The sequence below is a fragment of the Centrocercus urophasianus genome, unplaced genomic scaffold (assembly GCF_019232065.1).
Source record: "Centrocercus urophasianus isolate 14NV4802_14NV808 unplaced genomic scaffold, USGS_Curo_1.0 seq_22, whole genome shotgun sequence".
Taxonomy (NCBI): Eukaryota; Metazoa; Chordata; class Aves; order Galliformes; family Phasianidae; genus Centrocercus; species Centrocercus urophasianus.
In genome coordinates, this window is record NW_024884778.1 from 483,244 (window position 1) to 497,272 (window position 14,029).

General features: G+C 50.9%; 1 protein-coding gene across 3 annotated transcripts in view; it reads left to right on the forward strand.

The window, feature by feature from the left end:
- Window positions 1-3,004: 3,004 nt before the first annotated feature.
- SRGAP3 (SLIT-ROBO Rho GTPase activating protein 3) overlaps window positions 3,005-14,029 on the forward strand; it is a 38,772-nt gene continuing 27,747 nt past the window's right edge. For all 3 annotated transcript variants that reach the window (XM_042823451.1, XM_042823450.1, XM_042823452.1), the window contains exons 1-3: window positions 3,005-3,083; window positions 10,386-10,448; window positions 13,644-13,829. In XM_042823451.1, the coding sequence (XP_042679385.1) occupies window positions 10,407-10,448; window positions 13,644-13,829 (228 nt within the window). In that variant the 5' untranslated portion in view covers window positions 3,005-3,083; window positions 10,386-10,406. The remainder of the gene's footprint in view (window positions 3,084-10,385; window positions 10,449-13,643; window positions 13,830-14,029) is intronic.

Here is a 14,029-nt window from a genome sequence, read left to right on the forward strand (position 1 = left end):
GCTTAATTCAAGGCAGCTGCTCCTTGCCCAGCAGTGCTGGTGGGTGGCAGCAGCAGCACCTGGTGGATCCTGGAGCACCTGCTGGCACTGTGTGGCTGTCCCTGGGGTCCCCCAGCACCAGCTCCTGAAGGAGCAGAGCTGCCATGTCCACCTGCGTGGCCTCTGCAGAGCCTTGTCAGCACACTCGCTGTTTCCAAGGTGCTTTGTATTTTTAGGTGACCTTTGTGCAGCCTCTGGTCCTGTTAGTGCTGCTGTCCAGTTAAGCAGTGATGAGGTTGATGCAGGTGTCCTTGTTCACACCTCAAAGCTCACCTGGCAGGCTCTGACAGGCCCTGTGTTTCCTATCAAGAGGAGATGCTGATAAACAACAGTGCCTACAGTGGCAGCTGGAATCTCCTCTGTGTGGGATCCTTGCTCAGTGAAGGAGCTCAGAGCTGTCTGTGACTCATCTCTGGTTTCCGTTGGTGCCTTGTGTGGTGACTGATCAAGAAATTATCAGTTCAGCGTTCAGTGTGGAGTAAGGGTTGGGCAGGACGGCGCAGTGCCGTGGCCATAGGGCTCTGAGCCCTGCAGGCTGCTGCCGCACTGGGGCCACACATGAGCAAAGTGTTCCGCAGGCAGGCGCGGATGAAATGAGAGCATCACTGACCTTCAGAGCAGCAACCAGACAGCTCTGCAGGTCAGGTTCGGTGTGTTTTGACAAAAAGCAAGTTTTTGATGTGAGACTGGTGAATGGGATTTTCCGGTTCTCATTTTGTTTGCTTTGTTGCACTTTGAATTGAGGGGGACTTGCTCCAGGGTGCTCAGATGGCCCTCTGTGTGTAGCTGTAACTTACCCTGCTTTTTCTCCCTCGTGTGTCCCCAGAGATCCGCACACAGCTGGTGGAGCAGTTCAAATGCCTGGAGCAGCAGTCGGAGTCGCGCCTGCAGCTGCTGCAGGACCTGCAGGAGTTCTTCCGCAGGAAGGCCGAGATCGAGCTGGAGTACTCGCGCAGCCTGGAGAAGCTGGCCGAGCGCTTCTCCTCCAAGATCCGCGGCTCCCGTGAGCACCAGTTCAAGTAAGTGGGCATCACGGGGTGGAGGGGAGCTGAGCACTGGGCTTGAGCGGGTTTCTGTAGTTGCAGAGTCCGAAAGTGCATTAAACTGAGTAGCGTTGGCCCTTGTCCGTGTCACCACGGTGTGGAGTTCACAAAGAGCCAGCAGCATCACACACCTTTTCTGCTGGGATGGGATTTGCTGCGCGCTTCTTTGAGCGGTAGAACAGAAGCTGAGGTCTGGCTGAGGAGGTGTGCAGCCCTGGCGTTGTTCTGTGGGAGGCCCAGGTCCATCTGTGGGTTTGGTGGTGCGCACAGCGCCGGCCCTTTTGGTCTGTGGATGTCAGAATGCACCACGCTGTGATAGAGCTGCTTTCTGGCTTGGGAGCAGCTTGTGGAAATGTAACTTATTACGCTTCTTAAAAATGAAATATGTATGTTTTCTGTGTAAATATTTTAAAACAAAGCTTTGCAATAGGAAATACAAACTGAATCTGGAATAGTGTGAAACTCAAACTCATGGTGAAAACTGAAGAATCCTTGAATGTGTGAATATGTGCAAGTTTCCAACAGCAGCCTCTCTTGAGAATAAGCATACTCTCAAATATGGATGGAACAAGATAAATCAAAAAACAAAACAAGCAAAAAAAGAACTTGAGGAGGGGATGTTCTGTGTGCCTGCAGGGGATGGAGCTGGGGGTCCTGGGAGCAGTGCTACTGTGCAGCGGCCCTGCGTGCTGGCACCACACAGCCATCCCTGCACCGAGCTGACGTTCCTCGCCTTGGTCTCCCAGAGCACTCATCTCTGATGGCTGTGTCCCTGAATTCAGTGGGCAGCTCGTGCCTTTTGCTGAAGGTGAACCAGGTGTCATTCAATCCATAGGCCAGTGAATGTGGCCATTTTCCTAGGAAGTACAGGTTTTGCCTGTTAGGTGCACTTAGCCTCACTAATCCCCAACTCTTCTCAATCTCTCTATAACCTCCTGTGATTATTTTTTCCCCTTTCAACTGCAAGAACAGCAATTTCTGCTGTTACATTACTAAATCCTATTTATTCCATATTAGTAAATCCCATTTAATCTGTTTACTCGGTCTCTCTGGTGAGCAGGGGTTTGTAGTTGACTCGCACAGAACTCTGCTCACAGGGAGTTGCTGTTTTGTGCTGCCTCTCAGCCGTGCGATGCCGGGTGGGCAGCTGGGCAGGGCCAGGATGGGAGGCAGCAGGCTGTGCAGGGTGCCTGTGCCTTGGTGCTGCCAAGGGTGCTGGGGCACGACTCCGTTACGTGTAGGACAGGTGCTCGTGCTGCGAGGTGCCTGCAGGTGACAGTAGTTTCTGCTGCTTTGCAGTGCTCAGGCACTGGCAGGGTCAGCTCTGCAGTGCGTGCTGCCGTGCTGCTCTGCAGGAACGCTGTCACCGGGGAGGCAGTGCAGGCGGAGGGCTGGCACTGTTAGGGCTGGCTGTGTTAGCTCCTTGTCTGGAGGCTCTCCGTGCATCGCAGTTGGACAGTGGAAGTGCTCTATTTCAGATGTGTCGTTTTGAAAACTTCAGTTCACTTTATTTGCCATTTATACTAAGTGTAATACATAGAAAAGGGAAAGGGAAGAGACAAGAAGAGAAGCATGTCCCCACACTCTGGGGACAAACAGTGGGTATTAATGAAAACTGGGAGACTGTTGTCGCAAAGCCCTTGCCCTCCCAATACCATGAGTACTGAGCAGTGGGTGCGGGCGTGCAGAATGTCAGCACTGAAGGCTGTGCTCCGGACCATGCCAAATTCCAGCTGGTGTGTGCTGTGCAAGAAGGGCTGACAGCATTCCCTGGAAAACTGCGTGCCTTCCTGCCTTGTCCCATTCACCCTTCTGCTTTTGTTTTTTTATTCCCCTAGGAAGGATCAGCACCTCCTCTCCCCAGTGAACTGCTGGTACCTGGTGCTGACGCAGACCCGTCGGGAGAGCAGGGATCACGCCACCCTGAACGACATCTTCACAAACAATGTCATCGTGCGGCTGTCGCAGATCAGCGAGGATGTCATCAGGCTCTTCAAGAAGGTAGCGCTGCTGTGCGGGGAGCTCTGTGCTGTGGGGACCTGTCCTTAGGTTTTAGTTTGGAAATATATGTATGCATTGTGGACTTCTACACAAACGGGAGGCTTTTTCGAGGATGGAGGATGAATCTACTTATTGGGCGTTTGATTTTTTGAGACTGTGCTTAGCCATATTTCTGGCTTAGCACTACAGAACCCCGTGTAAAGTCCTAGTGTAAAGGCAAGCTTGAGACCAGTTGGAGAACACCATGTGTTTGTCGTCCTGGACCAGCACAGCAGCAGGCTTTAGCAGGCAGAGAAGCAAAGTTGTGCCCAGAACTACAGCAGAAGTGTTGGTGTCCGGGTACAAGCTGTTATCTCTGCCCCATGGTTCTTTGGGTAGGTGTAGGAAAGCACTGGTAAAAGCTAGAGGAAGCAGTGAGACTTTAAATACGTGTCTCAACTCAGTGAGAAAACCAGAGAGGAGCTGGAACTCTTGAACATCAAAATGTAACGCCAGAGTAAGGCAGCCAAATAAAATTCTGAGGCAGTTTGCTAAAGACATAAAGCTAATAAAAACTTCTCTAAAATCAGAAGAAAGAAAAGGGACACAGGATGTGAAGGAGAATAGATGTTTGAAGTACAAAAAGAGCAGGAGGTAACAGCCAAAGGCTGCCTGGCTTCGTCTGGGTGCCTGGAATGGAAATGTGTGGAGATCTGCTTGGGGGCAGGGAAGCAGCACCAGCTGCAGGAACCTCTCCCAGCCGAACCTCCAGTGGATGTTTTAGAGCAAACCGACACAAGGGCCTGTTGCTTAGAATTCTTTCCAGATACTCTTTGTTCAAGAGTTTTAAAGAAATGAGATATAAAGCTCTGAAGTGACAAGCAGTGACGTGTGACCTAATGCTGAAACTGGCGTCAGTGCTGGAGAAACGAAGGGTGGAAAATGTGACGACGACTTTTTTTGTTTAAAGACTCCTGGAGGGCTTCAGAGAGCAGAATAGCAATCTGACTTTAAAAACAGACTGGTTGGTTGAAACTTCAGTAAAGAGCAGGATTACAGATGTACAGCCAAGTACAACCAGGGGGAGCGAGTGTGGCTTTCTGAAGAGGAAAGTCATGCCTTGGAAGCCCGGTGGAAGTGTTTTTGGGAGTCAGTGATCACGAGAGCAGGTTGGCATGGTACCTTCAGTGTCTTACAGCCTTTAGAAAAGGCTCTCGCTGAAGTTCTTGAAGAAGAGTTGTTGAGGAATAAGGAAAGAGCTTTTGTGTTCTGCATGAGTGGCTGATTGAAGACAGAACCAGAGAAAGGGGAATTTTAGTGGAGTTTGTAATCATTTGGAAAAAGGACAAGCAGCAGGCTGACAAAGTCTGCTGAAAGGAGAAGGTGACAAGGAAAGACTTTTTATGCTGTTATTACTACGTGTATTTTATGACATTTGCGCTATTCTGGGTGATATTACTTTTGGAAGCTGTGTGGGTAACCTGAGTCCTCAGGCGGTCAGAAGGGCTTGTGAAGGAGTTGTGTCCATCACTGCTGCTGGCAGTGGGGCACGGCCTGCGCTCTGGGCTCGTGGCCTGCAGCTCCTGGGGCTCCCGCACTGCCCGGCCCTGCGCTGGGCCGTCGCTCCGACACTCTTAATGCTGCAACTTGTTTTCAGTGGGTGGGTGGAGAATTGCAGCTCAAGGAGCAGGGCAGGGGCTGTGGGATGACTCCAACAGGAGCAGCGTTCTGAAGTCTGGTTATCTTGAAATTTTAGCCCAGCTGGAGAGTAAATGAAACATGATGCTTTTATGACTAGTTTCCTCCTCCTTATGGATCTGACCTAGGAATTAGGCCGCAAGGGCAGGTTTGGAGTTGTTCTGATGAGAGATGTCATCCCTTTTCCAGTCCTGGTTAATTCTAAGCTGTCACAATCTCCCTCCCATTTTCTTGTTACCCCGAACTCGGTTTTGAGCCATGTGGAGTCTGTCCTGCCTTCAGCAGGCTGCGGTGGCGTGCATCACTGCAAACCACAGGACAAATCCAGCCGCCGCTCACGTGAGGGTATGGATGTTGGAAGCATTTTTCTCGTGGTAATTCAGTCTTCAGCCAGGTGAAGATGAAGAATTTCATCCTTTTGATGGAATTATTTCTTAGTGTTTGTTTTTCCTCCATCTCCTTACGCTGTATGGAAATTCTTGCTCCTTACTTTTTCCTCCCCCGTCTTTTGCTCAGAGAGGTGAAGTAGCAGCAGCTCTGTCTGCAGCCTGCCAAAGCCAGTGCCTGCTTTTAATCAGAGGGAAGCTTTGCAATTGAGTCCCGGGGATCTGTGATTTCACTTGCATTTGTCCCTGGAGGCTTAAATTGTAGCAGGACTCGCATGTCCTTGGGAGTAGTGATCAGCTCAGTCACCAAAAGGGTGTTTGATGTCATCGTTTGTCCTTAATGGGGTTAGGGAGGTTGACTTTTTGGGGTATCATACAATGGCTTAGGTAGGAAAGGACCTTAAAGATCATCTCATTCCAACCCCCCTGCAAGGTTGCTTTCTTAACCTGCTACATACTGTGCTCGAAGTGGAATATGGGGCTGCCTTCTGTAGCAGTGCTTGGTGGAGAAGCACGTCTGTGGGAGTAAGAGCATCCTGATAAAAGGCTTGTTAGACATCAGGTCCAGCCTTGCAGCTGGTGCTAGATTGCTCAGAGCAGGTGTCCTTCAGTATTTCATCTGATCTGGTTTTGAGTATGAGTAAAGATCATGGGACACTGCTGGTGACACTGCCATGTGGGTGCAGGACGAGCAAGCCAGCTCCAAAGGGTTAAAGGCAGCCACAGATGTGGTTCAGCTGCTTAGTTTTGCTGCAGATTGCTCTTTGATGGTAAATTAAGGTAACATTATTTTCCAGAGATGTCACTTTTAATTCCTCCCATCTAGAATTTATTAATGGATTGTGACATGCTGCGGTTACACGGAGGAACTGGAAGGTTTTGTTTTGTGCTTTCATTATGTAAATGTAAACAATTGCTGCGAAGCAGCAGCTACATAATATCTGGGGTGTGAGGATGTGCATAGTCGAGAAGCAATTGATCACTGCCATGGTAATTTGCCAATGGAGGTGCTGAGTGCTGAGCTGATCTGCCCAGACTGCTCTGTGCCTCGCTCAGCTCCACTCTCCCACGCTGTACCCCAGGTGCCCCGCAGCCCTTCCAGCAGCTGCCGGGGCTGCTGTGTCCCTTCCATGTTTTCCACAGCTGGATTGCTTCCTCTTGGCTTTGTAAGTGATGACTTCTTTACTTTGAAAGTAAGGAGGAAGCCTTGCAGGGAAAAATGCAACCCCTCCCCTCATTGTCCGCTGCTTTTTAATATCGCAGAGCGCTGTGAAGTAGGGGAAGAAGAGCCTGCAGCCCTGGGGGAGCTGGAACTTGGTGAGGGCTTGCTTTCAGGACAGTGCTGGTGGCATTCAGGGTTTTGATGAGGTTTGGTGGGATGGAACATGAGGCATGTTGTGCAGCTGGGATTTGAAACTCCTCCTCCCGGAGAACCTTCGTAGAGCTGCAGCATGTATAAAGGCATTGCTGGAAACAGAGCAGAGAACATTGATGCAGGGACACAGCGCTGAGGCAGCACTGCTGGTCTGAACTGTGCTGCAGTGCTCCCAGGCCAGGCTGCTGTTACGCACTGTGGCAGTGTGCTCGTGTCCCACAGGGTCCAGCTGGAGGTGTAGTGAAGCGGTGTCTGTCTGGAAGGAAGCTCCTTTCTGTTTCTTGAAACAAGAGCTCTTTGTTGCTGGCATTGTGTTGCTTCTTCCTGCTACTTTGTCTTCAGCACAGGAACTTGGGCAAACCTGCAAAGCCAAAGTTACTGCTGTTCCACTGAGAACTCCTTTGGTTGAAGTGACTGGCATAAAGCAGCAGCTAAATTGGGGAATGGTGCCTGACAGTTCAGCCACTGCATGGCATTTTGGCTTTGTTTGCAATACATAAACACCAGTTTTCTATTACAGAAAGGGCAGACAGCAGGATTGGGACAGGTGAGGTGAATCTGTCAGCTCTCACCTGCCCATGTCCGGGAGAGGCTCTGATGCTATTGGGCCAAGTGCTGCTCACCCTGGTCCCCATCAGTTGGCTGCAGGGCTCTTGGGTACTGTCTGCACAGAAGTAGGTCTGTAAACACAGTGCACACCTGTGGTCCCTCCACGGCAATGAGACTCATGTGGACAGGAACCGAGCCATTTCTTTGTGCTCTATTTAAATGTCTAAAATTAGCTTTGAAAATGATGGCTTTGTGGGCTCCCCCTGGGCTGCACAAGAAAGCAAGGACAGTGGCTACAGCTGGGCCATTGGCTGTGGGAAGAGCTCGCTTTGGGACCCAAGCTCTAGTTCCTGCAGAGGAGGGGCAGCTGGAAGTGCTGGGTGCCCCTGCCCTCATCTTCTGCACGCTTGGGACTTGGGGTCCAACAGGCCTCCGTGCAGATCCCTGCTGAAGCAGCTCACGTCCTGGATGCTCCCTGCGATGTGGTGGTGCCTGCTGCTGCTGGCTCTGGTGCTTGCTCCGAATGAGAGTCCCAAGACCAGGCAGTTGAGGGTGGGGGCAGAGGGGCTGGGGCTTCTCAGCAGCTGTCCAGGCACTCAGCACCTCCTGCTAACTGCCCTCTGCTTGGTGCTGCAGTTTGAGCAGGAGCTGCGTGTCAGAGCTGGCTGTGGAGGGCCTGAATTCCAGTACTGTGGTGCTGGTTCCCAGGTAGCTGCAGTGACCTGTGACACTGTGTGCCCTTATCCTGTACTTTCCTTGCTTCACTCTTCGCATTAAATTCTAATTATTGATAATCTGACGTTAAACTTGTAATGTATATAGGTTTTCCAGTTGGCTTTCATGAGAATTCTGTGTCTTCACTCAGCCAATGGGATGGTTTTGCCTTATATGCAAGATGCATGGAGTTATTTGAGGAATCTGAAATAAACTGTTTTTTTTTCTTTCTTAACTTGCCGTCTTTGTTTTGTGTTTTGAAGGGGAATCTGCACTTAGTTTAAACATATCTTCAAGTTATAATTAATGTTTCCTAGCCAAGAAGATTCCACGGAGAGATTTGTGGTATAATTACAGGGGAGACAGAGAGCAGCAGCCGTGCAGCTGCACAGCACCCACTGCTGCGTTTGGGTGCAGCCCCCCAGGTGCTGCTCTGCTCCGTGCTGGGGGAGCGCAGCACCGCAGGAGTAGATGGGCTCAGTGGGAGGGGGTGGAGAGAAAGAGGCCGTGGGCTTCAAAGCTCACAGTGAGCTTTATCCTGAGCTTGCTGAACTTTGGCTGTTGTGGTTGTGAAGTTGGAAACTTCATTATGTAACTGTGGTGCAGTCATTTCACAATGCTGTGGCCAGCTCAGGTCAGAGCAGTGACAGTGAGCGCTGAGGGCAGAGCAGGGATGCTGGCTTATGGCTGCTGTGACAGCAAAACGTGAAGTGTTTGGGCTGAGAGTCCTGATAATTCTTATTCTGAAGCACAGAGTTGGCCATCTGGCAGCGGGTGTCTGTACTAAACCTGTCAAATCAAAGTAGAGTGGCAGGTGATGCTACAGCTGAGGAGTGCAAACAGAGGCAGTTAGGGTACCCACAGGTGTTTGCTTTTGTTATACAGGGCAGTTAGCGTGGTGCTGACATGGCTGTGGGAGTGCAGCACTCAGCCACATTCAGTTATGGGGTTTTGTCGAGAAATAGGCAGTGGAGCTGTGATGCACTGCTCTGGCTGTGAGGCAGCCCTGCTTCCCTGCTGGCTGCAGCCTGTGTGTGGAGCAGGGCACGTGGTGTTCCCAGTGGGCTGCTGGAATTCCAGCTCCATCCTGGGCTACTGCACGATGATAACGGAATGGTGTGTGCTGATCTGCATTATTGTCTTGGAAACTGGGGTTGGGTGATGCATGGACCAGCACAGACCTCAAATAAAAGGGCAGCAGTTCCCAAACAGCATGAGGATTTGCTGTACTGTGTGTGTTCGTGTTTATACGTTCTGTTTTGTTAAGGATTTGTAGCAAATTAAAGCAGCATTTTGATTTCCCTTATTTCTAAATGTCGCTGTCATGGGCAGACTGGAAGAGGAGGCCATCTGTATTTTGGTTTTAATATTTAGAGATGGAAAAAATGGAGCCCAGCTGTGGGCCGGCAGCCCCATTGATGCTGCCTTTGCAGCTTCTGGAGCAGGAAGGACATTAGACAGGGTTTGTGCAGTGTTGTAAATAAGGCCCCTGAGGCATTTCTCATGCTGTGAAGCCATTTCATTTTTAAAAATAATATCTGTACTTAAAATGTGCCGTTGTTTTTTAACTCTGCTGCAGAGCAAAGAGTGGAAAAGCCTTGTGACAGGCAGAGGAGTGGTGCGGGCAGATCTCTGGGGGCACAAGGCATGAAGAAAGGCATTTCCAAACCCAGCTGTGCTGCTAAGGTCCACCCACTGTACTGAGAAATGAAAGAAGGAAAGGAAAACCCTGCAGGCATGATAGCAATGTGAAAAATGCAGATAGATATCAGCGGCCTAAATACGTTGCTATGTTTTGTTCTCTGTGGAATGGGTGTGAACGCATTTCCAGGAGATGAGCAGGGCTCTCTTGGACACGGGAGCTGGGAGGCCTGGAACAGATGCTTCGTGCCTCACTGCTCTTGGGTTCGCCACGCAGTTTACAAAGGCAGAGGAAAACAATTCCTGCTTCCTGGCCAGCTTCCCTGTTTGTGGGCCGTGTACTTCTGCAGAGGCAGTGCTCCTCCATTGCTCCTTACTGCTTGAGTTTGCTACTATGAGGATGGTGAGGTGCTGGAACAGCTGCCCAGAGAGGCTGTGGATGCCCTGTCCATCCCTGGAGGTGTTCAAGCCAGACTGGATGGGGCCCTGGGCAGCCTGGGCTGCTGTGAAAGTGGAGGTTGGTGGCCCTGCATGTGGCAGGGGGTTGGAGATTCATGATCCTTGAGGTTCCTTCCAACCCAAGGCATTCAGGCCACTGTGTGCCTCGGCTTGATGAGTCGGAGAAGGCTGTCAGCTCAGCTCACCTCCCTGGGGCTGGGCACTCCTGTGGGCCCCGTTTTCTCGCTCTGTCTCATGACACCATTGGGTGCCAAGGCCCCAGATCCCACCATGCACACACTGGTGGCTCGCTGCTGCCAGCCCTGCTGACTGCTGGCCCTGCAGGGCTCTGGTGCCGTGGTGGTGGGCCTGGGAAATGTGCTGGCAGGAGAGGATTGAAAGAGGTGTGTGTGGAATATTTTAAAGTCCTGTGATTTTACTCTCCCTCCAAAATGTATTTTGCTTTCAGAAATGCACATTGTGAGCATGACAGTGTCAATTCTTATTCTTTTTGTCTTCCAGAGTAAGGAAATTGGCTTACAGATGCATGAAGAACTCCTGAAAGTCACCAACGAGCTGTACACGGTAAGCGTGGACTCCTGGCTCTCACGCTGTGTGCAGTGCAGGAGCACAGCAGTGTGACTGTCAGAGCAAACTGTCTATCAGGCTCTGCAGGCACCTCGGGGGGCTCTCGCCCTGTGCCTTGCTGCACTCCAGCCTTGTGTTCTGTTCATTAGGAATGTTTCACCCGTTGCTTCGATGAAGTGGAGGGGAATTTCCATTTGTCAGGTGGTGAAGAGCTTCTGTGTCTTCATCAGGCAGTGGATGGCGCCGTCCACATGTTTGTGGATGAGATGTTCTGGGTGTGTTGCAATGTGGCTCTGGTGCCTGCAAGGCCCTTGCCTGCTGTGCCCTGTGCACAGTGCTGCCTCCGGATCTTTCTTGACATTCTGTGGGCTGGTGCTTTTGGCCAGGCACTGATGGCTCCCAGGCTGTGCTCGGAGCTGGCAGAGCTGATCTGTGGCTGGAACTTGACCTGCTGATGTTGTGCTGGCTGGAGGGTTCTGGCTGAGCACACCTTCACAGGGCGCTGGTCTGGGTGTGCTCTGCTCCACCTCCCTGCTCAGAGGTGCACTTTGGTTCCACTGCCCTGGCTGAAGTCAGTGCTGTTATTCTGCACATGTGGGTTGCCATAGTAAAAGTCTTTGTGCTGCTTCTGGCTCTTGCCCCACAGACTTCTGTTTTAATTTTGCATTTTGGGATCAGTGATGAAGTGTAACGTTTTCTCCTGGAAGAAGGAGATGATGTATTTGCTTTCTTCCTGTCTGTATGCTTCTGTTACACAAATGACACAGCAGAAGGTTTATACCTAAACTACCATTTTATTCCACTTTTTTGAAAAATAGACCTAAGCTACAGAGTGTGAGTGATACCACTTGGAATTTCTGGCACAGAACTTCTCTTTGCAGGTTTGTTTCTGCGTTGGTTGTTGAAGGACAGCTTTTGTGAGACCTGCAGCTTGGTTGGGCAGCCAGGTTGGATAAAAAGCCTGCCAGAGATCTGGGATTGCATTGTTGATTGTTGAATGTCACAAGCTGCATTAGTGACAGTGACTAATTAAGAATAATTACAGCGGCAGCAAGGCAGATGCATAGCAAGTAGAAAACTAAAAGGGCTGGATTGGCCTCGGTGCCTGTGGAGCAGCGCACTCAGAGCACAGCCCTGGGACAGCAGCATCACCTGAGGGACACCACTGTGTCTGTGAGCATCGGAAGCATTCTGGGGGCTGAACTGCAGGGAAAGGAACTGCAAGGAAAACAGCGTAATTTTGGTCCTCTTGGAGTCTGTGGCAAAACTTGTTTCCACAAGAACAGAGAGAGCACTGTGTTTACTGCTTTGCTCCCACCTGCAGAGCAGAGGTGTCTGAATGGTCAGACAGACTGGAACGGCTGGAGGAACTCTGCAGTTTCTTTGAGCTGACCTTGCTACTAAGATGGCAGACCAGTTACATCATCCTGCTGGGGGAGAGTGGGGAGAGGCATGCTTATCTCAGAAGTTACAGTGAAACATGAGTGAAAAGTTGGGCCTTATCAGACAGACAGGACTGCCTTAAGTCCCTCGGTACTGACCAGCTCACCTCCAGTCCCTAATCTCCTGTCCTTGAGGTTTCAGGTAGAAGAGGCCTGGTTGCATGCCTGGCTACAGGGTGATCCTGTGTGCTTGTGTTGTTCTGGGACATCTCAGGGCTGAGCTGTTGTGTTCATGGCAGCAGGCTGTGAGCCCAGGAGCTGCACCCTCGTAACCCTGGCTGCCGACAGAACCAGGTGCAGAGCAAGGACCTCTGCCTCAATGGGCACAGCTTGTTCTTGTGAGATGTCATCCATGGGCAGGCAGCACAAGGAAAGTGTTTGTTCTACCTGTGGCCAAGCCTTGTATGTAGGACACGTGCTGGGTTGGGCTGCTTTGAAAGGCCTTGAGAGGGTAATTCTGGTCAGTGTGCAGAAACTGTGTAGTTTTTTTACAGGTTTCTGCAGTTTGCTGTCTCCAGCTTATGCCAAAGTGACTAAATACATTTCAGCCTAGGGAGCGTCTGTTCAGTGTGCATGCTATGGTGCTCACTGCAGAAACTGCAGTTTGGAATATGTGGCTCAAATATGCAGGATTTTGAAGCAGGCCATCTCAGAAAAGGGCAGGAGCCTTTGCTTGCTGTTCCTTGCAGCTGCCTGAAATAAATCCCAGGGATTCGTGCAGGCTTCCTTGCAGCAGTTGGAGGGCAATGGGCTCAGTGTTCATCTACCTGCTACCTGGAGCTGTGCTTAACCTCAGCCATTTCAGGGGAATTCTGTTGCAGCTCTGCCTGGGCTGTCCTGTCCTGCGAGTGCCTGAGTGTTCTGCCAGAGCTCTGATCTTCAGTGAGAAGCCAGCCCTCTGCCTTGTCAGGGCAATGTGAACTGAGACATCCAGATCCCGAGGGGAAATGATAAAAGGGGACAGTGTGACTAAAGACATAAAGAGAGAAGAGCAGATGTGTTCCCCTTGCCAGTTCTATTAAAATGATCACAACTGTGCCCTTTGGGCTTCTGTATCTGAAAGAAAATGCTGCGGTGGAGGCTGTGAGTTTTCCTGCAGCAGATCGGTGCTGTGTGTCCAGTCCCTGGTGGTGATGTTGGGTTTGTAGTAAGAGATGTTGCTGTACTCCACCTGTCACTGACTGTGCTTATGGCAGCAGTGAGATGGGAATTCGGGGGTGATGGGAGAAAAACTCCATTTCTGCTTGAACTTGCAGCTCCTCCACCTTCAAGCTGAAATCTGTGGTTGGGATGGCAGAGCAGGGATGTGCTCTGTCACACTGTTGGTTTAGCAAGTTCAGTTGCAGGAAGAGAGGGATTGGGTCCAAAGTGGTGTCAGGCTGATCATGTCCTCCTAGCAGTCTCTTGTTGTGGACGCCCCAATCCCATCTGCCAAGCACTGGAGGACATTTCTCATCTCCCTGTAGGAAGATGAGCCATTAATGCAGTGTGTGCTGGAGGCATGGCCGTCTGCTCTTGCTGCAGTGGGGAAGCAGTGCATGGTGGTTGTAATGCCAGCACTGTGCTGTTTCAAAACAGGACTTGTTCTGGGGCTTTTTCTTCCCTTTTTGTTTCTTAATGCCATAGTAGCCTCAGACAGCCTTGGCACAGCGGGGACTGAGCTTCCCACTGCCACAGCTGTTGTTCTACCCTTGCACGTTGGTGCCTCCTGGCTGTGGAGCAGCTGTCTCACTCAGTCTTGTTCCCTCAGGTGATGAAGACCTACCACATGTATCATGCAGAAAGCATCAGTGCTGAGAGCAAGCTGAAGGAGGCAGAGAAGCAGGAGGAAAAGCAGTTCAACAAGTCAGGAGATGTCAGCGTGAACCTTCTGCGGCACGAGGAGAGGCCACAGCGGCGGAGCTCCGTCAAGAAGATTGAGAAGATGAAGGAGAAGGTGAGCGTGGGGTGAGGAGCCCAGGGCTGTCTGGGGCTGCCTGTGCAGTGGGAGCTTAGCTCTGATCCATTTCACTTCTGTGCAGCTGCTCCTGTCTCCCTGGAGGGCATTAGGAAGTGTAGCTGTACCTGCACTCGGGTGTTTTGCTGTTGACAGTGACCTGTAGCTGTCTCAGGGTACCTTGAGACAGAATAAAAATG